General features: G+C 37.8%; 1 protein-coding gene across 4 annotated transcripts in view; it reads left to right on the top strand.

Moving 5' to 3' along the window:
* Window positions 1-15,651, top strand: part of LOC113062137 (CUB and sushi domain-containing protein 3-like) — a 365,289-nt gene extending 349,638 nt beyond the window's left edge. For all 4 annotated transcript variants that reach the window (XM_026231758.1, XM_026231757.1, XM_026231756.1 and 1 more), the window contains 9 exons: window positions 185-258; window positions 2,364-2,475; window positions 6,079-6,258; window positions 7,393-7,458; window positions 7,957-8,115; window positions 11,175-11,287; window positions 12,624-12,711; window positions 12,852-12,987; window positions 13,314-15,651. In XM_026231758.1, coding sequence (XP_026087543.1) covers window positions 185-258; window positions 2,364-2,475; window positions 6,079-6,258; window positions 7,393-7,458; window positions 7,957-8,115; window positions 11,175-11,287; window positions 12,624-12,711; window positions 12,852-12,987; window positions 13,314-13,473 — 1,088 coding nt within the window. In that variant the 3' untranslated portion in view covers window positions 13,474-15,651. The remainder of the gene's footprint in view (window positions 1-184; window positions 259-2,363; window positions 2,476-6,078; window positions 6,259-7,392; window positions 7,459-7,956; window positions 8,116-11,174; window positions 11,288-12,623; window positions 12,712-12,851; window positions 12,988-13,313) is intronic.
* Window positions 15,652-24,511: the final 8,860 nt, after the last annotated feature.

Below are 24,511 nucleotides of genomic sequence, written 5' to 3'. Positions count from 1 at the left end.
TAGCACTGCTTTGAGAGATGTGTTTGGGCTCATGAAGGGCGATGCAGCACATATTTATGAGAGCTGAAATGTTGTTATGTTCTTATGGGGGTGAAAAAGACATTGCCTCTGTTGTGAAAGATATTGAGAAGAATGTGACTGGATATTCATTTGTTTTGTCTTTCTTCTTCCTTTCGTTTCTCAGAGCCAACCCGTACCACCTGTGAGAACCCCGGGATGCCCCGTTATGGTTCTCTCAACAGGACCTTTGGCTTTAAGGTAGCAGGATGAATACATATATAATTAAAAACATGTGGAGTTCATTTCAGCTTGAGTGCTGCTCTCATTAAAGCTAAAAAGGGACAAACCAACATTTTTAGAAATAAGCACTATATGAACCAACTAATTTAAAATGTATTATTTAGTATAAGAAGTCATATATATATATATATATATATATATACTCATATAATCATGCACTATTATATTATATTATATTATATTATTCGTAATGACAAATAAATATTATTAGACCTTTTTTGCACTTTTATTATTCTGAAAACAGTGGTTCTCAACATTTTTGATACCAAGGCCCACCCTTGTCCACAACAAATTTTTGAGATTTTTGGGATATACTGTAAAAGGATTAATGTAAAATATTTTTGCAGAAAAAAAAAACATCTAGAAGAATATATATTCGTAAAAAGTATAAAAATTAGAGTTAAGATCAAGTTTTGTTAGTTTATATGACTTTTCATGTCTTGAAATCATGCTTTTATAATTCTTCATAGAACAATAAAACAATTATTGAGCAGGTGAATTCAAGTAAGAAATTTCTTGTTTTTAAGTTGTTTTGGCTTATTTTAATGCTTGTTTAGTCTTCATTTTAAAGAAGATGGCCCCAACTACCTCACTGAGAATCAATGCTTTTTAAAGGAAATGTTCATCAAGAATAAAACATATTGTTATCAGATATTATTCCCTTTATGTCATTCCAACTTGAAATACAGCTTCAGATGACATGGAAAATAGAGTATGGGTTGTATGGACCACTTTTACAACAATCTTTCTGAGTCACGAACCATTTTTTTTACTAGTGCCAAAGATGTTTTATTGTTTCTCTGAAGATATAAATTAATACAGTGGTTGGAATAACAATAAATTTTTTAGGTGACCTATTTCTTTAGTCTTCAAATTTAATGGTTAAAAAGAACACATTTGCCTTCAAATAAAGAATTCATATCTTCCCTCATGAAAGCATTCTTAATGAAAATTGACGTTTCTCAAAACACTTCAGACAAACTGCTTGTACAAACTACAAATTATTATTAAGACCTCTCAAGACTTTTCCACTTGAGGAGTGGTGAAATGTATGCATGGATGTAATAACCACCACAGAACCACTCGAAAAGAGAGCAAAAAAATCTACTTAACTACTGCAAATGAATCTGATTGCATTTTGTCAGAGGAGCAGGACAGAGGGGTGAACTGAGGGAGACATGAAGAGAGAAAAACAGAAACTCAGTGACTGCTGAGAAAGAACGTTTATCACCAAGATGTGCTGGCATTAAGAATTCAAGTCGTTTCGGTAGCAGAGGTCAAGCCCTGCAGAGGCTTCATGAAACGGCTAAATATCATCCTTTCTATATTCGTAAATCATTTGTCTTGCCTCGAGAAACAGGAGCCAGTCAAGCTCTTTTGCTTTCCAGGGCTTAATTATGTTGGAGTCGGTGTGAGGAGATATCGCGCACCACAGATAAGCGCCAATGTCCATGGCTCGTCAACCGTGTTCACAGTTAGCAGGGACATGTTAATCAATTAATGTGCTAAGCCCACATGCCACTCTGTGACACATTGATATTTTACTTCCCTCGTATGTATACTAAAGAACAGCCCACACTCATAGCCATATATGCAACCCTTTTTATGTCCCATGACCTTGCTGATTATAAAATTCAGTGGCCACATTCACATGAGGAGCACTACATTATATATTATGGAAATAAATGCCACTTTATCACCAGTGATCCAGAAGGAAGGTCACAGTGGCCTCCTAAGTGCATGTACTTGTGATTACATTAGCTGGAAGTAAAGTAGGTAAGTACCATATATGAGAATATCCACACGACGTTAGCACACATCCATTTGAGCTTTTAAGAGAGCAAGTCTGGGAAGCAAATGGCGTACAAAGATGCAGAAGGAACCTGAAAGATGTGAAATTTCAAGCAACACCTTTGCAGTCATGGTATTTTGTAGCATCTGACCTCAGGAGTGAAACTCTGTCATTCAAAAACTGCAAGTATTAGAGTTATGTGAGCACAGTGTCTGATGGTATGTGTGTGTGTGTGTGTGTGTGTGTGTGTGTGTGTGTGTGTTTTCTGTAGGTTGGAAGTATGGTGTCTTTCCAGTGTCAGCCTGGACACCTGCTGCAGGGCTCCACCACACGCCTCTGCCAGGCTGACCTAACCTGGAGCGGGACCCAGCCAGAGTGCATCCGTAAGTGTTCTCCATGACACATCCATGGGAATCTGTTAAAATACTAGTTTATATTTGTGGGTGAAGTTTCTCATTTATAAAGGTCAATGGAGAATGTATTTGTATAATTAAGCTACAGAGAAATGGGACGAGTACAAGTCAAAGCTGAGTCCAAAAGAGACTTGAGTTCATGTTCAGACAAAATCCACATGCTCCCGAGTTTATCACAAGACCAAGAGCTTGAAAATAGGGTCTTGACTTGGCCTTGAGTCAGAGTCCAAGACTATAATGTCATGCTCTTGGTCTTGGCACTCAAATCTAAGTCCAAGAACATCATTTCTTGTTTTTGGTCTTGTCTTGTCCATCAAGTCCAGTACCATCATTTAATCCTCTTGAGCTTGGTCTCAGTTGTAAAGTCCTAGTCCATGAGTCTGAGGCCATTATTTCATGGTCTTTGTCTTGGACCTTGGACCTAAGTCTGAGTCCAAGATCATCATTTCAGGTCTTGGACTCTGTGATGACTCAAACTGGCAAAAAATAACACTAACAAAATACATAAAACAGCTTTAAGCTTTTAAAGCTTTAAGCTTTAAAAATAAGTTTTAAGACTGGATTTAAAAACAGCAAGTGTGTGGGACTGCCTAACATATAGGGGCAAGTTATTCCAAAGCTGAGGGGCTGAGACAGCAAAAGTCCGGTCACCCCTGCTTTTCAGCCTTGTTCGAGGTACAACCGAGAGTAAACTGTCAGCTGACCTAAGTGCTCTTGATGGATTATGCGGTTGTATTAAATGAGAAAGGTAAATTGGTACCAGTCCATTTAATGACTTATAAACTAAAACTTAAACCTTAAAATCAATTCTAAAACTAAGAGGAAGCCAATGAAGAGAAGCCAGTATGGGTGTAATTTGTTCACGCTTGTGTTTCCCTGTTATCAGATGAGCAGCAGCATTTTGTACCATCTGTAACCGTTTTAAGGGAAGCCTGATTGATACCTACTGTACATAGAGGCCATTACAATAGTTAAGATGGGTCGAGATAAAAGCATGTATAACCCTTTCAAAATCACTGAAAGTCAAATCAATTAACTTCAGTTAATTTGCATTTGAGACACCATATGGCCAGTTATTTTGTGTTTTTGCTCTGCTAATGACAGTAGTTCAAGCAAGTTCATATTCATAACGACTGTTCATTTCACAACATCCATCACATGCTACTAAGTCTAAGTCTAAAGTATTCGTTCCACTGTAGAGAGTAGGACAGGTTTATTTCTGTACTTAAATTAACATCAGAAGAAAATATGGTGGAAAAAGCACTGGATAGCTCTTTATGAACACAATCTTTTGCAGTGTAGGCTTTTACGATGCAACATAAAATTCTAGAGTGAACTACTCGCCTGTTGTTTGGAAAAAGATGTCTGGGCTTGATAGAAGTAACTTTTTTAGTCTGCCTGAATATAGATGTTTATAGCTATAGTTTCTGTTGGATTGATTGCCATGTAGATGTAAATATGCTCTCATTGCTCATTGCCTGAACTAGCAGTGTGAAACAGACCTTTGGGTGACTCTGAGACTACTGTCATGATCTGACCAATGTATTGCTTCTCTGAGGTTCATTTGAATCGACGATGGACATAATCAACCATACTAAAAAAGAATCACTTATCTCATATTGTCTGAAAGAGGGAAGATTAATGTTTCCCACACAATGGCCACTTGAGTTGAATAGCTTCTGAATTATGTGGGTGATATATGTCAGAGCGATACCCTGACTGCACTCCCCTGGTTGACTTCATCAAATGACAAATCACTGATCTCTTAGTGATAAAGGTACGTCTGTGCTCTTAGAGGGTTAAAGCAGACTTACTCCTTGAATAATCCATTTTAATTACTTTGCTAAAAAATAAAATGCTTCATTTATTTAGTTACAATACCAACAGGTTTTTTTTTTTTATCTTATTAGTGTGTTTGATCTTTCTCTGACTGTAAAAAAAATATACACAGCAAGTGCTTGTATCTTTATATATGTCATCATAAAGTTGAATTTCAATTCCGTTTCCTGTAAGCCCTTCTAATGTAAAATACCCCTGACATCAACTCAGTTTAATTAAAGTGGATGAAGATGATTCACTCAGGACTGGTGGGTTATCATGGTGGGCTACGAGGCTTGTGATTGTATTATGTCCATTTACCAAAAGAAGCTTTAAAGCAGGCTGAAGTATGAGAAAACAGCTGGCTTCCAATTTCACAAGACAGATTGCAATTCAGTTGATGCATTTCTAAAGCTAATTACATTTTGCATCATGCCACTGCCCCAAAGTTTTTTTTTTTAATTTGTAAATTAAAGAATGAGATAGCATGGAAGACACAGCAGTTTCCCCCATTTAATTGTAAATCTGTGATAAAACAGCTTTTGTGTGCTTGCACCTAATCAGACCATTTTTCCCCCCAAGAATAATCTAAATCATTCCATAATTACGCACTGTAATTTTGTTTACACAGAGCAGTTGGCTACTCACAGAGTCAGGCTGAGTGCTAAATCGTCTTTCTCATTCTCCTCTTTTATTTTACACAGAATTGGTTAATGACTGGTTGCCCTTTCCATTAGCGTTCCACTAGATTCGTCTACAAAGAAATCGTGTTTTATTTTTTACTTGTGGACTATATCATATCATTTATAGCAATGTAAAGTATTGCCATGCAGACAACTAGTGTATGTAAAAAATCCATTCATTATATACATTTATTAAGTTATTTATTTTGGGGGGGGGGAACAGAGATAATTGTGTTCATATCAAGTATTTGCACAATTTAGGGAACAAAATATTTTATTTTGCTATAAGTAAATATGTACTTATTGGTTTTAGTATCATGATTTTATTCACAATACATCAAATCATATATAATTTAAAAATATATTTTGGCTTTTGTTATCAGTGTTAGAAAAGAACATCCAGTCATTTCTCCAGATTAATTTAGTATGTATAACAATATTAATTTAATGTCAAAGATGTTTGAGGCACATTTTGATTTACATTTTCTCAATAAATGAGCAGAATTTGTTGCAATAAACCCTGCACTCTCATATTATGCAGATAATTTAACTGGAAAACGTAATAGTTTCTTTACCTGGTTACGTTCTTTTCTTTTGTGGCAGTACTGTTGATGTAGTGATCATGGATAGGAACCCTTATCAAAGTCTTGGATAAAAGAACTGGGTCCAGTGCACTGACCCAAAACCTCAATCTGGCTACTTTTGATCAAAGTCATAGTGATGGTGGAGCTGTTGGAATGACTGAGTGAGCATTGGCTTGTGTTTGATCTGCTGGTGTGACAGGTAAAGGTGCGCTACCTTTACGTGCCGTCTGCCAGCATGCATCAACGTCTGCCATACTCAAGGGTCTCCGCCAGCTCTTGTAGGCACAGGAACGTGGCGGTGTCCACTACTGAGGGAGAGAGCATGGATGTTAAAGAAACATGTCATGTTGTCTTAAAAGTTCAAACTTTATTTAGATTTTGCCCACTGAAGTTTGAAGTCTGATTATAAGAGGACCGAGGCTGTTTGCTGGATAGTACTTTCATTTCCTTTGTTTCTGTTTTTCAATTACTCTTTGTTTCTTTTGTAGCCCACAGTTGTAAACAGCCAGAAAGTCCTCCTCATGTGGATGTCGTGGGTATGGATCTACCTTCCTATGGTTACACACTCATCTACACCTGCCAAACCGGCTTCTTTTTGTCTGGGGGCTCTGAACATCGGGTCTGCAAGTCCGATGGAACCTGGACTGGGAAGATGCCTGTGTGTCGAGGTATCAAACACTTCACATTATCTGCCAGCATTTTTAACATTCGCACGTGACCTTAAAGACATTTAAAATGTTACAAAAGATTTATATTTAAGAATAGTTCTTTTGAACTTAATATTTAAAGAATCTTGAAAAACTTTTGCTTTTAGCATTTATAATATTAAGAATTATTTCTTGAACATAAAATGAAAATCATTAGAATGATTTTTGAAGGATCATGTGACTGAAGACTGGAGTAATGAATGCTATTGTAATGATAAATTACATTTTACAATATTTACAATAATTATTTTAAATTGTAATGATATGTCACACTATTATTTTAGTTTAAGTAAATGCAGCCTTGGTGAGAGCTCACTTTACAATTACAACTTGTAAACAAGTACTAAATTGTTTAAGTATTAAAGTGTTTTCATTTCTTTTCATTCATTCCATATTTCACATAGACCACCACCAAGAGCCTCCCTCAAAAAAATAGTTAATGATATCCCTAATTTCATAGCCTTTTCTCTATTTATGTTTAAATGTAAAAATTAAATGTAATTGATTTGTCTATTCTGTATTATGGCACATTTTGTTAAACAAGACATCATATCACCTTTCTGATAACTGTGACTTTGCACTCCCTGCCCAAGTGAGCATGTGCTCAGGTGGGGTGCCGGAGCACTAGCATGTGGCCAGCATGCTGCAGTGCTGTGATTTTATGTTCCTCATCTTGATCCTGCAGCTCCAAGCGCTGCCCCAGCAGCCAGCACATGCCGCCATGCATGCACACAGCTGTACACTTCAGGCTTTCCAGTAATTACTGCACATAAACAGATGTGATTGTCTATAAAAAAAATTATAATTCCCGAGTGGTCGACACAGAGCTTCTCCAAACTGTGTTTCTCCCTCATTTCCTGCACCTGTCATAAACAGCCTACATTTGAATGTTCAGTTATGCTGCATGATATTTTGACCAGATCACCCCCTGCTGTCTGCAGTCACCTGATTTTTCTTAGTGAAAGGGAAGAAAGGAGGAACACTGTTGCCTGGGGATGTTACTGTACGCATGACATGATAAAAGTGGTGACAATTTGATCTGTCAATCTTTTTTAAGAGAAATGCTTTTATTCATTTTTGCTATCTCTTTCCCAGCGGGTTCCAAACTCTCTGAAAAGCCTATTAAACCAGTCCCAGGAACACCGAGTCCGAAGCTAAATGGTGGGTGCACTGTTATTATGAAATGGGGTTTCATTTGAGAGACCACTTATGAGTGTTAAGTGCACCTCATTTAGGATGCATAATTTTGTCCTCTATTTGGCCACAGAGAGCAATTTACCTTAAGTTACCAAGTTACCTTAAACAGTTGCTATCCATGATGTATTCCAGACCACAGCCCCAGGAGGAGGGGACTAATGAGGAGAAAATGGGTTACAGTTAGTTTGACTGTAAAGTAGTCTGGCAGCTGCAAGAAACTCGACTAGAATCACAAGATCATCCTACTGAACTTTGGCAGACTTTCTTAGAGCATACTACATGTCTTACATTTATATGCTTAGAGAGCAAGATTAAGTAAGAGACAAGATGTGTGTGAGCATTATGTATTCTAGAATATGATATGTCCAGAGATATATACAGTATGACTAATACTGAATAATATTATTTTAATAATATTATGAATAACATTAAATGTGCCTTTAATTTTTTTTTTATTCACAGTTCCTGATGATGTATTTGCCCCTAACTATGTCTGGAAGGGCTCATACAACTACAAAGGAAGAAAACAACCAATGACTTTAAGTATCACAAGCTTTAATACAACCACGGGTAGAGTTAACGTCACATTAATGAGCAGCAACATGGAACTACTGCTTTCAGGTTGGTTTATTGTTAAACTCTGCAGATTTACTGAGCTGACAAAACATTTAAGTTACATACACAACCATTTTTCCTGATGGAGGGAATGGAGAAATCATGTTGTGACGAAATTAGGGGTGTAACTTGGGAGCCCAATCATCTCTGCGTTTAAGAGAAAATGCCACTCAAAATTGGCTAGTGGATTTTGCATGCTGAGCCACTCCCAGTGCATACAAGTATAGAAGATGACAGCAAGGATCCACTCATTAGGTTTTATGCTAAGGAGCAAAGAACGTGTTCTGGCAACAGCAAGTGATTCAAGGTTGTGGCATGGGGACATAACGTCTCAGTTCCCTCCATCAGGGAACAAGGGTTATGTATGTAGCCTGGCAGAACGATGGGGAAGCAAACATTTGGGAAAAGGTCACTACAGAGACCACATCCTGTAGGGAGGTGACATGTGGAAATACTGATATGGACTGACCCAGGGGGCATTACTACATGTGGAATGGGTCTCTGCGTTTGGATGGAACAGCTGCCAAAAGAGACTGGGATTGATACACCAAGGCGATGGAATCCACTATCCAGTGGGCCAACCTCTGCTTGGAGATAGCCTTCCCTTTCAGCCTTCCCTCTCTGCTCTTGGTGTGGTCCACGCATATAAGTAATGCTCTTACAGGACACAGCAATGCCAAGGATTTGCCTCCTCTGGGGGCAGCACTTGCATTTTCCGAGTGGTGGGAACCTAGGGCACATATACAGGCCGGGGTCTCAGGACAATGTGACAGTAGGCCAGCCCAAATACAAGGCACTCTTCACTTACCAAAAAGTGACTTTGACTTTTAAAAAAGGGGCTGTCGCAAGGAGCATGAGATCTGAAAATCAGGTTGAGATGGGCCAGTGAGGCGCAACCAATAGGACCTGTTCCTCGTCCTCCTTGACCTTGCACAGTGTCTGTGTGAGCAGGTTTACCGGGGGAAATGCATACTTGCACAGAGCCCGGGGCCAGCTGTGTGCCTGTGCATACGTGCTCTGGGGGGCCTGGGTCAGGGAATAGTACAGCTGGTAGTTGAAACACTTGGGGATGGAGTTGCCGTTCACAAAACAGCCGCAGTGTTGTCTTGCTGCTTGTCCAGCAGCGGCGGCCAGAACTGGCACAAAGCTAGATGCACATCATCAAAGGTATCGAGGATGGAAGAATGAGACGAGTGGCTTCTGGATGTAAAATGGGCCGTCCACAACTACGTCACTTCCTCATGCACCTACGGGAAGAAAGGAACCAGAATAGAAAGCAGTTGTGATCTGTGCTTCACACTGAGAAAACCAATTGTCCAGCCACAAGCACTCAAGGCTGGGCGGTGAATTCACCTCCAGCCTGATGCTCACAGATGCCCAGGCAAGCATGGCTGTCAACTCTGGGTCCTATTCGGTGGTGGCGATCGACATCTCACGGCAGCACACCGAATGAAATGCCGGGACCGCCATAAGACAGCCCAACAAAAGCGCTCAGCAGCCACACAGGACAAGCACTGCAGGAGGAGTGTGAGGTCTGTGGGGCATGGCCGGTGGAGAAGCTCTCACCGTCACCCTCAAATCTCCCAAAGCGCTAACCGGCAGTCCTCTGCTTGTGGCAGTGAAAACGGGATGGGTAGTGAAAGAGGTGTCTGCTCTTTTCCCTTCAAGAACAGATAGATGCAATCGCAATGTTGCCATGGTTATGCTCTCGCAGTGTGTGCATGAACAATCCATGAATGCGTCTTCAGCGAGCTGACCCCCAGACATAGAAGACAACGCTCCCGGCCTTTGTCAGAGAACAGGAAACTACCACTTCCAAGAGAACACGGATGAAACAGCACCTTTAAAAAGACAAAAATTATTCATGATTTGCTCTTTGCTCTTTCTGAAATCTGCTCTTTGAAATCTGCTAGTTGAAGCACCTAGGGCAGGGATAGGCAACTCCGTTCCTGGAGGGCCCCTATCCTGCAGAGTTTAGCTCCAACCCTAATTAAACACATCTGAACAAGGCAATCAGTGTTTTCGGGATTACTAGAAAGGCACCAGACAGGTGAGATTTTATGAGGGCTGAAGCTAAACTCAGCAGGATAGTGGCCCTCCATGACCGGAGTTGCCTATCCCTGACCTAGGGGATTCGCTGAAAGGGACACCGCTGTTCGCGCCATACTGCCAACCAGAACACTTTCCCGGCACACAGCAAATAAATGGCTTGGTGGAGTATAACAGTTTTTCATACAACCACTTGGCTCCGAAGCAAAAGTCTAATGAGTAGATGCTCACTGCCGCCTTGAGTAGTTAAGCATGCAAAATCTACTAGCTAATTTTCATTGGCGTTTTCTTTCAAACTCAGAAGTTAGACCTCTTATGTCGTCACAACATAACTTGTATTTTCAGAGAGATAGGGAACACATTATAATACAGGCATACAAACAGAGGTAGAAAACATAAGGACTGTGTGTTCCTACTAACACAGAATCTGATACGGCACATCAGAGTAAAATTAAACTAGACCACTAATGAGTTAGATCATTAGACTGACTGTATTACCTTCCCCTCACAAGTCTTTATACAACTGAAATATGCTTTACATCATCTAATTAATCTTAGACGCTGCTATTGGCCAGCCATCAAGAATAATCACTGGTGAATAAACCACTAGTCACTCATGTGAAAAATTGACTTGTCGTAATGGTAATGTGATCATAATGATAGGAGCAACAACGAACCATCGACTGATTAGTCATCAGCCATTTGAAGGACAGTGGAATCTATCTGTTCACCCAAAATGCTGGAGTGCCATTAGCCATCTATATATGTTCTCAATTAGGTTCTTGTTTGTAGTTTAGAAAGTGGGCAGTTAGGTCAGGAGGAGTGCTTGTTGACAGATCAGTGTCTATGTAATGCAGGGCTTGTCAGTACTTTTATTTTGTGGTCAGACTATGACCATAGAATGTGTGCATTTCTGCAGTCAGAGAGAGTGACCAAGACAAGAAGAAAGCAATAAGAGAATGAAATGTGTACATGAAACATGTAGACAGCTGTCTGCTCTCTATTCTCTGCCGTAGGTGTCTATAAGAGCCACGAAGCACGTCTGATGCTGCTGGTGTATCATGTGAAAGCATCCTCACCCACCACACTCAGCAAGATCAAAGAAGAGCAGTGGACCCTGGATGGATTTGTATGTGCACATGTGTCTTGTTTTAGTGCCATTATCATTTTAGGTTTTTTTTATACAGAAGAATACAGTGTTATATACTAAAATGCAATGGTGGATAAAGTACACGCGTCCTGTACTTGAGTTAAAATACAGATACATTGATTAAGTATTGCTCCAGTGAAAGTACAACTATATTACATTTCTACCAGGATTATTATAGTTAACTAAAACTGAAGCTAAAATTAAAGCCATAAAATATTTTCATTACTTGAAATAAAATAAACATTAACGGAAATTCTTATTTTAATTTAGTTTATCTTAACTTAGAACTAAAATAACTAAAACTATCACTGAATTAAAAATTTATGTAAACTATATAGACTTATTAAAAAAATAACAATGACAAATGAAAAAATACGACAAAATTACTCAAATTTAACTAATTACTAAAATTAAAACAGAAAATCTTTTTTAAATAAAATTGTATAAGTATTAATAAAAACTATAATAGTATCTTAAAACTAAAATAACACTGACTTCTACTTCAGTAAAAGTACAAAGTAATCAACTACTACAATCACATCCATGGGTGTACTGGCCATCTGGAGCACTGGGACATCTCCTGCTGGCCTGACGGTCATTCTGGTCTGCTGTGCAGTCAGCTTGACGTGTGATAGGCTGATATGCAGCTAGGAATGAATTGATGGACCTCTCCGAATCTACTAAACAGGCAATCTCGGTTTGAAAATGACACTACCACATGACCCAACGTCAGCAACACACTGCCTGCTTGGCTGTATCTGGAGGCTATATCTTCGGCAATCGTGCAGCAGCGAAAGTGGCTGAGATGGAGTCAAATTCCCAGCCTGAATTATTGTCTCAGTCCACCACTGATCATATCAGTTGAATTAAAAAACTAATAATTAAATACATTTTGTGAACCAGTTCAATCATCTCAAAATACTAAAAATTATTATTTACCAATAAAACATGACTACCTGGTTCTGACAGCAGGTGTTGATGTCTTCACTTAAGAATAACAAGGAAAGCCATTTTTTTTCTGAAACATACAGTAGTGAAGAGAAACATCAAATATCATGCTTTAGAGAGTAGTAACAAAAGTTTCAGATAATTTAATGAACTTAAAATTTACTGAAGCATAGTTAAGGAATTAAAAATAATAATAATAATTAACTGTTCACCATTAATAACTAATAAGATATTTCAGCATGTTGATCATTTATTTGTCAGTTTATCTTTTATTTTGGCAATCTGTGTGAGCAGTAGTAATTGTAAGTGGAAAATATATTCCCATGGGTCTGCAGGGCAATTGATCTGTTTGATTGTTTGCCGGCAGGTGTCTGCTGAACCAGACGGGTCCACATATGTCTTTCAAGGCTTTATACAGGGTAAAGACTACGGCCAGTTTGGCCTGCAAAGGCTAGGTATGAGACTCCATCTTGATATTTTTTTTTTCATTGTAAAATATTTTATCCCACCCTGTTTCATCAATGTTTAAAAATTTTTGGCACTAACACACAAATGCATACAAAAATGAAAACGAATGTTTCTCGATCTCTTGCAGGTTTGAATATGTCGGAAAGTAATAATTCTTCAAATCCACCACATGGTACAAACAGTAGCTCTGTGGCCATAGCAATCCTTGTGCCTTTTTTCGCCCTGATATTTGCAGGCTTCGGATTTTATCTCTACAAGCAGCGGTGAGTCTTGCCGTCTATCCTCGTTTGTCAAAGTTTGTTTCTGGAGTTGTTATTCTAGACAGATCAGAACAAATTAAAAAATTAGCCTCTGACCAAATCATCATCATTTGTTGCAGAATGGAAAGAAATAGATGGTGACAGATACTGTCTTTAGAGACAGAATTAGCTCATTTGCAGGTTATTGAATGTGATCATAATTAGATGCTACCTTTCTTCCCTGCATAATTCCAAATACCTGTCTTTCCAAACTCTCAAAGCGGCTGCAGATTTTACTCTAATGACGCTCTGATGTCATGTCTTGTGTGTGTGTTGTATCGCTCTGACAGGACTACTCCAAAAACCCAGTACACAGGCTGTTCAGTTCACGAGAACAACAACGGGCAGGCCGCCTTCGAGAACCCCATGTACAACACCAACGCAAAGTCCTCGGAAAGCAAAGTTGTCCGATTTGACCCCAATCTGAACACAGTCTGCACAATGGTATAATTAGGTCTGTCTGACTCGAGAACATCTTTGGAGTATTTTTTTGTTTTTTTTTATTTAAGGATTTTTGCCTTGTTTTTTTTAAATGGAGGTGGAAACAATCGCATTACAGTCATGGACGGATTTGTCCGAGACTCACAGAGGATGTCTAGCACAAACGCTGTTGCCCTTCCTCTGATATATAAAGCACACTCTTCAGGAACCATTTGACCATGTGCGTCCGCGAAGGACATGTATGAAATATGAAACATTATCATGGGGGATTTTTTTTGAAGACTCACTCAAAAAAGCTTCTTCATGATGGAAAGCATGAAGAGATTCTTCTGCTACCTTATTCACACTCCGTGAGTGTTTCTTCACAGTTGACTGGGTATTTTTTTAGGGGAAAGGGATCTGTAAATCTACTTGCATATATATGAGGAGCCTTCACCACCTATATTTTTGTGCTATATATTACCACATGGGAGAAGCCAAGAGAGAACTATTTTAGCAAGAGTTTATGAGGAGATTCACAGCAACCCTTTTATTATTTCCCTGATGGTTTTGTATGGTACGCAAATGTTTATTTACAGCTCATTCTCAGTCATTCCTTTTGCTTTGGTTCCTAATGACACCAGTCATCTCTGTGACTGGACGTTGCGGCATTCAGTAATGTATGATGTGTTTGGGTAAAACAAGAGAGAAAATGTGTGGGGAAAATGGTGTGTCTTTACCTCCTGAGGATTTTTTTTTATATATATATAATTGTTATAGATCTTTGATATTCAGTATGTGTGTCTTTTGATAAGCCACCAGATCTTCAGAATACGCCGTAGGACAAATGTCAGCATTTTGACCTGAAGCCTGCAGATTACTTTTTCTTTTCTATTTATTTTTAATTGGTGTTTCAGTGCGGATGTGTCATTGAGCTCCATTTGTATTTGCGAAACGAATTTGATATGATGATTTGGTTATAATTATAACAACTTGCCATTCTTATTATTACTGTTATTATATACAAATTTGTATAAAATGAAATGCACTTGACATTTATACAGTATACTTTTATATAAACCTCAGATTACATACAGTAACAGACAAATGCATGTTTCTTAAGGTATATTGATATATGGTGGCAACAATATGAGCATATCTATCGTGTACATACGGCCCATGAAACACTTTTCCAGTTATGTCTGACCTTGTTGTGTTTTAAACTAAATACATTCATAAAATCAGCAGCAGAAGTTGGTTTGGTTAACCTAAACAAAGTTATTATGAAGGAAATGTAGACATATCACATTGTCAACAAGAGAGGCACACTATATGTGGTAGGAGATGAAGTTATGAACACTTTTTGTTATAAAAATCAGGGTCAGACACAGTTGGTTATCTGCTTCCAGGCCTGCAAGCTGTGAGATTCATTCCAGTGCCTTCTAAAGTACTCACCACCACATTTTCCTAAACATATTATACCGAAAGGATATTGAAAATAATTGTGAATGTGATATTACAGTCCATGTAGGCTGTTGTGCATTGGCAGAAGTGAATGCTGCAGTCTTCAGGAGGCTATGCTGACATCACTGTCCTGAAGTTCCAAAATCCAACAAACCAACCTGTGATATTTTCTGCATTATTTTTTGCACTCAGCCATAGGGATTTGCAGTCTTGCACGTCATTGATATTACCGATTTATTTTAATCCATTATGTGTCTCTAGGAATTGTTTTAAATACATGGCAGATTTTTACACAGTGCCTACCAAAAAACCATGTGACCCAGGTCTGCTGCTTCCCCAATTCCTCTACTCATTCCTCACCTCTGCCATATAGTTTATGTATTTTGATTTCTCCCCACCAATGAAATATATGGTTCAGATATTCCGTTTTATCCAACACTGTTGCCCGTATGAGACATTTTAAGTTCCTCCGCCAGTCTGAACTTATTTGCCAACAACAGCTTTTGAAATAACTGACTGCAATAAAAGAAAACACACATTTATGATAAAAAATAGACACTTTTCGATCAAACAGATGAATATTTGCAGTACAGCTTGGTACTCCTCCCATGTTAATGCATTCAAAAGAAATATAAAAAGAGTTTAAAAAAAATAATAAAAAAGTTTTGTAAAGAAAATTATATTTTTGTGAAGAAATTATTTGTAAAATGTATGAAACTATTATGTAAATTTTCAATGCAATGTAAGATTAAAAAGGCTAATTCCTTTTGTAATCAGTGTTCTGTCTTTTCATAGTTTTGATGATCTGGAGCATTTACTCAAGGTTTTTCTTGTGGAATGAGATCAATAATGAAATGTGGGCTGCAAAGATAAGCCAAATATCAACAGGCAAAAGATATCATGTTTCAAAACATTTTCTTAATATTATTCAAATAACCCATCAGATCCATCTCATAAACTCAGTGTGAGCGTTGTTTTGCATACAACATGACTGATTAGAATTTCACAATTAAATGTTTCTGTTTACCCCCTGCTTAAATGTCACACTTGTTGGCTTGAGTTGCATTTGTGTTGCTATGCAGCCACTTGACTGACACCTTCTATCACAATTTGATGCATTGAGTGCAGGAGTTAAAGGCTGCTGAAATCTCTGTAGGGTGGAGCAATCTCATTTCCCCTTTGATGCTGTCTTAATTGCAGTAGCTATTTGTAAATTAATAAACTCCACCCATGACAGCAGGGATTGACACATCCATCAAGTGCCGATGTTGCAGAATGAACTGTGCCTCATACTATTTTGGCTGATCACAAGGAAGAAGATACTCCCAGCAAACTTCTGAAGAACTCACAATATTGTTTTCCTGTGGCCCATGAGGAAATTAAGGGTGTAAGTATGTGACCTAAATGCTGCCATTTATGCTTCTTTTGAAACTTTCTTTTTTAAATCTTTTTTTCAGAACACATAGCGTTTTAAAGATGGTATTGCATACTTGGAACTTGTGCAATAAGTAGTGAACAAACACACCCAGAGCTGTGGGCAACAATTTTTTAGTTCCACCCACGTTCCTAGAGGCCCCCCAACACAGCACATTTTGCATCTCTCTTTTGTCTGACACACCCAGATTTTGGAGTTTCTACTAATGAGCTAATGATCTGAATCAGGTGTTTTTGGAACCACTGAAGTATGGCATCTACCAGCAGGGATGAACTGCTGAATCTAACCTTCCAAATGTGTGAATTCTAATATAAATTCTATTTGTCAATTCATTGAGGCATGAAAATCCATCTTTGAGAAATTCAAAATCTATATTTGAATTGGATGTTCAATCAAAAAACGTCACAATGTGAGAAAATAAATCTTAAATATTTATAAATATTTAAATACATTTTAAGATTTGTTTGTCTGTGTTGAGCTGTAAAGGCTTAAAAGTTATTTGTGTGTGAAAAGATGATGACTACATTTTTTTTGTTTGTTTTCCTCTGCTAATTCACTTTGTTAGAGCTACAGTATTATTGTATGGGGAGGGGGCATGAATCAAGGTAGCATTATAGAATATAGATTTTTCCCTGCTGTCTGGAAGGAAGATGAAAGAGAGTAGATGAAACAAACTCAAGAAGTGCTCTGTTCTTGAAGGTATAGATTCCTAGCACAAGACAGACCTTGAGATACTGAAACATGTGATGAATGTAAGGCCAATTCCAGTATGGCAAGAATTCAAACAAGGTGAATCACTGCTGAGGTGCAACTGAGGGAACAAGACAATTAATTGCATAATTATTATACTGCTTCCAGTGCTAAAGTTTTCTTTATTATTATTAATAAAACATACTGTTGACACTATTAATGTGTTAATCCTAGATTAACAATAGTCTGTATAATAGTAAAATATAGAATTTAATATATTAATATATAAAACTTCCCCTAATACATTCTATAGGCTATTTATGAGATCATTTTAGCCCATATTCACAACGTGAACTTCATCAGCATAAAATTATGCAAATGCACACATTGCATAATAGTCCAGTTACCTTTAACACTTGTTTCAAAGCAGCTTAAAAGTAATAAAAAATAAAAATAAAAAAAATTATGTACACTTCATCAAATATGAGACAAATTCGGATACAAAGCAGCTCTACAAAGACAGAGTCACGTTTAGCTTAAGTCAGTTCAGTGTTGATTCGGTTCAGTTACAATAACTGTAAAGTTCATCAATTATTAAATGAGTCAATTTCTCTTGACAGAAGCTCTACAGAAGACAATAGTTTTGTTACTCAGCTTGAGTCAATTCAGTGTTGATTCGAATTAGTTCAGTTCAGTTCAGTTCAGTTCAAACAGTGTCCATTTTGCAAAATGCATCAATTATGAAATGAAATTGAATCAGATATAAAGCAGCTCTACAACCCATTATAACACACCTAAGGATAAAAAACATGGTTTGTTGTTTTTGTTGTACATTTTGATATGTGTAAATATATATTTGGTTTAATTGTGGATTTTCTCATCGACCTAAATATTAATTATTGAATTAAGTTTAGTGACATTTTAGTCAAAGTGACTAACATAATGAATATGAAATGAAGAAATATTAGATTAATACATTTAAAGGGTATTTTCACTATGACAAAAAATAATAATAAAAAAGGGGGCAGGTGAATGACAACTATAGTGTATGATTGTTTCATCTTAATCTCCACCAGCAGGTTTTAATGCTCCCTCCAAAATCCCAATTTAACCCTCCAGTATAAACTTGCAATATTTTAATCTCCAAAGTAACAGAAAGCCACTTCAGAACATGAAGATGCAGTAGTATAATCCTGTAGTCTAATGCTTATACTTCTGTCACAGTAGTGCTGAGGTTCATGTCCGCCCTTTCATCTCACCAAAGACACGTTTTAGATCACAACAGCTTCAAGCGTATATACTTTTTGAGACGAACCAGCAATTTTTCTCTTTCTACATCATTTCACGCCAATACTAAGATCAAGGTTACTGGTGAAAGTTTTCCTTTGCCACAGTAAACTGGGAGATGACACCGCAGCGTTTTGCTCCTAGCATACCACTTTAAAGCCGGACACTGAAGGGGATAAAAGAATCACAGGCATAGAGAGAGCTTAGAGTACAAAGCACAAGAGTGAATGTGATATCCAAGACAGACTCCAGCACTTATTTACTTTCAGACTTAAATCATGTTTCATTCACCCTTTCTAATACATAGCCTTCTGGAGAGCATATTTTGCCTTGACCTGTTCCTGACAGAAGCAGCAGCGATAGCAGATTCCTGAAATAATTGTTTGTTTGAATCTGATATTTTAAAAGAATGATTTGATCTGGCTTGCAAAACCAGACTGGACTGCATTTCCCAAAAGCATTGGGAGCCTAAGTTGATCATAAAGAATCAGTAACTGTTATCAGTAAATAGACCATATCAGGATATTAAATGTAACCATATTAAACTGAAAACGAGGCTGTGAGAGATAGACAATGGCATGCACTGTATAAAAATCCTAGATCAGTCATTTTCATAACTCTACTTTACAAAACCGTTTTATGAAAACTTTACTGAAAGTAATTTTTTAGCTGAACAATCGGTTCTACCAAAGTGTAGAACTACAACAAACTACTACAACAAACTCATTTACATTCCTTTAAAAACTATAGTGCTACCCTGACAAAGGTCTATTATTGCTTACTAAAAATAACATGTTCGTAACAGGTTACATTATTCTAACACATCAGGTTATTTGCCTGTAGCCCTGATGTGATACAACCGTGTTATATTATTTTGTAATAAAAAGTAATTAAATCCCTTTGTCCCTTCACTGAATTGATTATTCTATTATTCATCCGTGCGTTAGGGGGCGCTGTGACTAATTTGCACATCACCAGCGAAGACGACTGGAAACAACACTCGAACTGGCAGCAGTGTGTACATAAGGAGGTTTATATGCTGCTACAATGTGGCGTACAGTAAATCATAAAATGTAGCTCTTCGGTTAAAGCCAAAGCCATTGAAAAACAGAGTTAAGACAAGCTTTGATCTCACCGGCGTCGACACGTGTCACATGGTTCATGGAGCTATCCAAACAAACCAGCGCTGACAATTCATTTGAATGGCTTTAAGTGGAATAGACAACAGCTTCACTTCTCAGAGTGTTGAACGATATCCTTTTAACTATCTGTGATTCTGTAGTCCTGGTTCTCTTGGATTTATCAGCAGCATTTGACACTGCGGACTGCTCTTTTGTTATCTTGTTATCTAGAGACAGACGTGGGCCTAAAAGCTATGGTCCTTTAGTGGCTTCAGTCATTTTTATCCTTGAGAATTATGTTTTGTCAAACTAGGTGACTTCTCTTCCTCTGTTGCTTCTCTCACCTGTGGACTCCCTCAAGGCTTGATATTGGCACCCTCCATTTTTTCCCTGTACATGCTTCCTCTGGGTTCCATTCTAAGAAGGCATGGGTGTCTATTCATTTCTACACTGACGATACCCAGATTTATTTACCTATTAAGAGAAATTATCCTTCAGCACTGTAGTACCTTACTAAAGTGCTTAGACGAGGTCAAACTCTGCCTAGCTCAATATTTTTTTACGTTAAATGAAGCTAAAACAGAGGTGATTGTTTTCAGTCCTACTGATCATTCTCAGGCTACCAGCTTAGATCTGGGCAGCTTATTGGCCTTCAGATCTTCTTGTTGTGCGAAATCTGGGTGTCCTTCTTGATGAGTGATTTAAAATTGGACAAACATATCTCTTTGTAATTGGTTCGTTTTTACCAACGCCGCTTGTGTCTAAAGTCAAACACTTTTTAAATTCTATGACGTTAGATAAAAAAATCTTATCCCCTTATGTGTACAGTATATACATATGAAATTATATTGAGAAAATCAAAGTAAGAAGATACAAAACAATACTAAAATGTTTAACTTTTGCGTGTTTGGGCACCCATTGACTTGCAGTAAGGGATAGTTCAGCCAAGCATTTCTGTCATCATTTACTCACTCTCAAGTGATCCAAGCTTCTTTCTTCTGTTGAACATAAGGGTTTGGAGTATCTATTGAATGAAGCTTGAGCTCCAGTCCCCAATTCATTGTAATTGGCTGGAAAAGATTGACCAGCACCATCTATACCTGTATTTACTCCTTTCAGGTTCAACAGTAGACTGAAAGTCAGGTTGGAACAACATGAGGATGAGTCATTTTAATTTTGTGGGGTAATCTGTCCCTTTAACACCTTACCCTTGCTCTGCTGTGTAGGGGAAAGCACTCAGTCATGAGTTTTCATCTCTGGCATGCCTTGCGATCACCATTCCTGTGTGTCTACAGCAGATCCCATACTGTGGTTCTCATTTCCCACTGGCTGCAGATTCAGATTGCAAATGCACTCATGGTTACTCAAGAGAGCGTGTGCAGATGTCTTCACTGTGTTTCTATCTTTCGTCTGCATCTGCCTATGTCCGTGCTCTAATGAGATTCTTAGAGGCCTGATTAAGCACACTGAGCTTGAACCTCAGCTGTGACAATGACAGGCCCATCCAGCCCTGGATGAGGACATGACCCGCAAAAGGGCAGCTAAAAGACAGTTCAATAAAACGACTGATCAAGAAGGATTGGAAGAGTCTTGGTGAAGGAGAGATAGAGAAGTTTCTCTTCCATTGTTGATCAAGGTCACTTTCCTTTCAGCTTGCTGAAGAACAAGTGTCTCCTGCCCTGAGACTTGATGGATGTCTCATTCTGGGCTGACACTATGGGCACCATATAAGAATAAATGCATGGCAAAGCCCTCAACACTAAAGCTCACAAGAGAGTTATGATCATTTCCAATTAAAAGTAATCAATTCAGTTGTCTTGGAGGAGTAATGGAAATTCATATTCTCAGAATAGGAAACCCCTCACCCTAAAGGTAATATGCTGGAAATTACTGTCCCTATTCATTCCCCAAAGCACCAGTGATTTATACAAAATACTTTAAGAGGTGGTGCTATTGTCATTAAATGCAAAGGACAACCTAAGGGCATCATGCATGGCTCATATGCACCGACAGCAGAACACATTCACCTTAGGTTCACTCTACATGAAGGTGTTTCTATACAATATGTGTGTTTTGAGATAAATACATTAAACACATTCATTGCATATATATTTATTTTCAATTGATATGCTTGTTAATTTGTCTAGATTCAATGAAATACCCACGCATTTCCATATCTCTTTATCTGAAAGGTTATAAAATATTAGGTCAAGTTTAGGTTTGGTACATCATCATTTTACATATTACAATACAAAGTTACAGCAAGACAGCATCTTGTTATATACAGTAAACATATAATCTTAAACTTTCCTTCAACACAACTGCCACCATATAAACATCTATCCAAATTTACACTACACTTGCAATAGGTTTGTTCTCAAATAAATACTAGAAAGTAGTAAATTGCCAAGCAGGTTTCATTTCTTGGCACATTTAAAGTTTATTTCAGAGAAATGGCAATTTGTTCAGAGTGTCCTGCTGCAAACAAACCTTTATTCCTTGCCATTCCGTACTTCTACACAATAGGATAAATGTAATCAAATCTATTTAAGTCCAACACAGTTTGGGCATTAATGTTTAGTACACTGCATCATGGTTCTTTATCATTTAACCTTATTTGACACAAGAACGAATGTCATGTATTTTTTTATTAATTAATTATATATACAGGTGCTGGTCATATAATTAGAATATCATCAAAAAGTTTATTTCAGTAATTCCATTCAAAAAGTGAAACTTGTATATCATATTCATTCATTACACAAAGACTGATATATTTCTAATGTTTATTTCTTTTAATGTTTATGTTAATAACTGACAACTAATGAAAATTCCAAATTCATTATCTCAGAAAGTTAGAATATAGTGAAAAGGTTTAATTCTGAAGACACCTGGTGCCACACTCTAATCAGGTAATTAACTTAAAACGCCTGCAAAGCTTTTAAATAGTCTCTCAGTCTTCTGTAGGCTACACAATCATGGAGAAGACTACTGACTTGACAGTTGTCCAAAAGACGACCATTGACACCTTGCACTAGGAGGGCAAGACACAAAGGGTCATTGCGAAAGAGGCTGGCTGTTCACTGAGCTCTTTGTCCAAGCACATTATAGAGAGGTGAAGGGAAGGAAAAGATGTGGTAGAAAAAAAAGTGTACAAGCAATAGGGATAACCGCAACCTGGAGAGGATTGTGAAACAAAACCTATTAAAAAATATGGGGGAGATTCACAAAGAGTGGACTGCAGTGGAGTCAGTGCTTCAAGAACCACTACACACAAATGTATGCAAGACATGGGTTTCAGCTGTCACATTCAATCCACTCTTGAACAACAGACAGCGTCAGAAGCATCTCGCTTCAAAAAGGACTGGACTGCTGCTGAGTGGTGCAAAGTTATGTGCTCTGATGAAAGTAAGTTTTGCATTTCCTTTGGAAATCAGGGTCCCAGAGTCTGGTGGAAGAGAGGAGAGGCACACAATCCTCGTTGCTTGAGGTCCAGTGTAAAGTTTCCACAGTCAGTGATGGTTTGCGGTGCCATGTCATCTGCTGGTGTTGGTCCAGTGTGTTTTCTGAGGTCCAAGATCAATGCAGCCGTATAACAGGACGTTTTAGAGCACTTCATGCTTCCTGCTGCTGAGCTGACCAACATTATGGAGATGCAGATTTCATTTTCCAACAAGACTTTGCACCTGCACACCGTGGCAATGCTACCAGTACCTGGTTTAAGGACCATGGTATCCCTGTTCTTAATTGGCAAGCAAACTCGCCTGACCTTAACCTTTGTGAAAAGGAAAATGGGATAGGCAAGAATGCAGAAGAGCTGAAGGCCACTATCAGAGCAACCTTGGCTCTCATAACACCTGAGCAGTGCCACAGACTGATCGACTCCATGCCACACCGCATTGCTGCAGTAATTCAGGCAAAAGGAGCCCCAAGTATTGAGTGCTTTACATGCTCATACTTTTCATTTTCATACTTTTTACTTGGCCAAATCCTTTCTTTGTATTGGTCTTAAGTTATACTCTAATTTTCTGAGATGCTGATTTTGGGGATTTTCCTTTAGTTGTCCATTTATGATCATCAAAATTACAAGAAATAAAGATTTGAAATCTATTCGTCTGTGTGTCATGAATAAAATATACAAGTTTCACTTTTTGAATGGAATTAGTGAAATCAACTTTTTGATGATATTCTAATTATATGACCAGCACCTGCAGCCTTATAGGCTAAAGCCTCCACTGTAGAAATGCTTTAATGTGTTGAGGAAAGCATGACCTGTCTTGAAACTTGAAGTTTTCTTCACCACCATACTGGTAGAAAATTCTCAAGATCTGCAACAGATATCTAGCTGCATTAAGTTTATGTTTATTCAGAGTGCTTTATTCATCCATCCTGGAGGTAGTGAGAGGCAGCGTTAAATCCTTTACTAAGGATGGAGTGTGAGCACCATCTGGTGGCTATAAAATGGGATTTATGAACAGTAAACTCAGAGAGAGTATAAAAGTTATACATTAAAAACACTTATTTTGGAGACTCCGACTTCCATTGCAGGGTAATTTGTTTTCTTGTGTGTTTGTATATTTCCCAAGAGACCTCGAATCGTGAAGATTCTCTGATCCTTGACAACTCAACTGGATTAAAGTTATTCATCAACATAAATAGTTTCTGTAACGTTAGATACTAAATATGTATAAATGCCGTTTTCGTTGTTCTTAACCGTAGATTTCTCAGTTTCAAGATACTAAGCTAAAACAACGCAAGTTTTTGCAATAATAATCATTCTCGTTATAGCATAAAAACAGCAGCTTGTTCTTCCAGAAAAAGTTATTTCTGCCTTACTAAATATAGGGCCCATTTTAATATTTGGCTGGGCGTTTCTCTCAACCATAATAATTGTCTTACTCTAGCTCAACTTAAATGACATTCACAGAGGAGAAAACTGAAAATACAGCCTGCCCATGCAGATTTGTAATCATCAAAGTAGCATTTTGTTTTCTTCTTTTTTTTAGCATTTTTTCATGTACACTGCCTATTTTTGTCATGCATATGTCATTAACATCCAGCTCGTTTTTTA

The sequence above is a fragment of the Carassius auratus genome, chromosome 44 (assembly GCF_003368295.1).
Source record: "Carassius auratus strain Wakin chromosome 44, ASM336829v1, whole genome shotgun sequence".
In the NCBI taxonomy this organism is placed as follows: Eukaryota; Metazoa; Chordata; class Actinopteri; order Cypriniformes; family Cyprinidae; genus Carassius; species Carassius auratus.
This window is presented reverse-complemented; position numbering and strand designations above follow the sequence as displayed.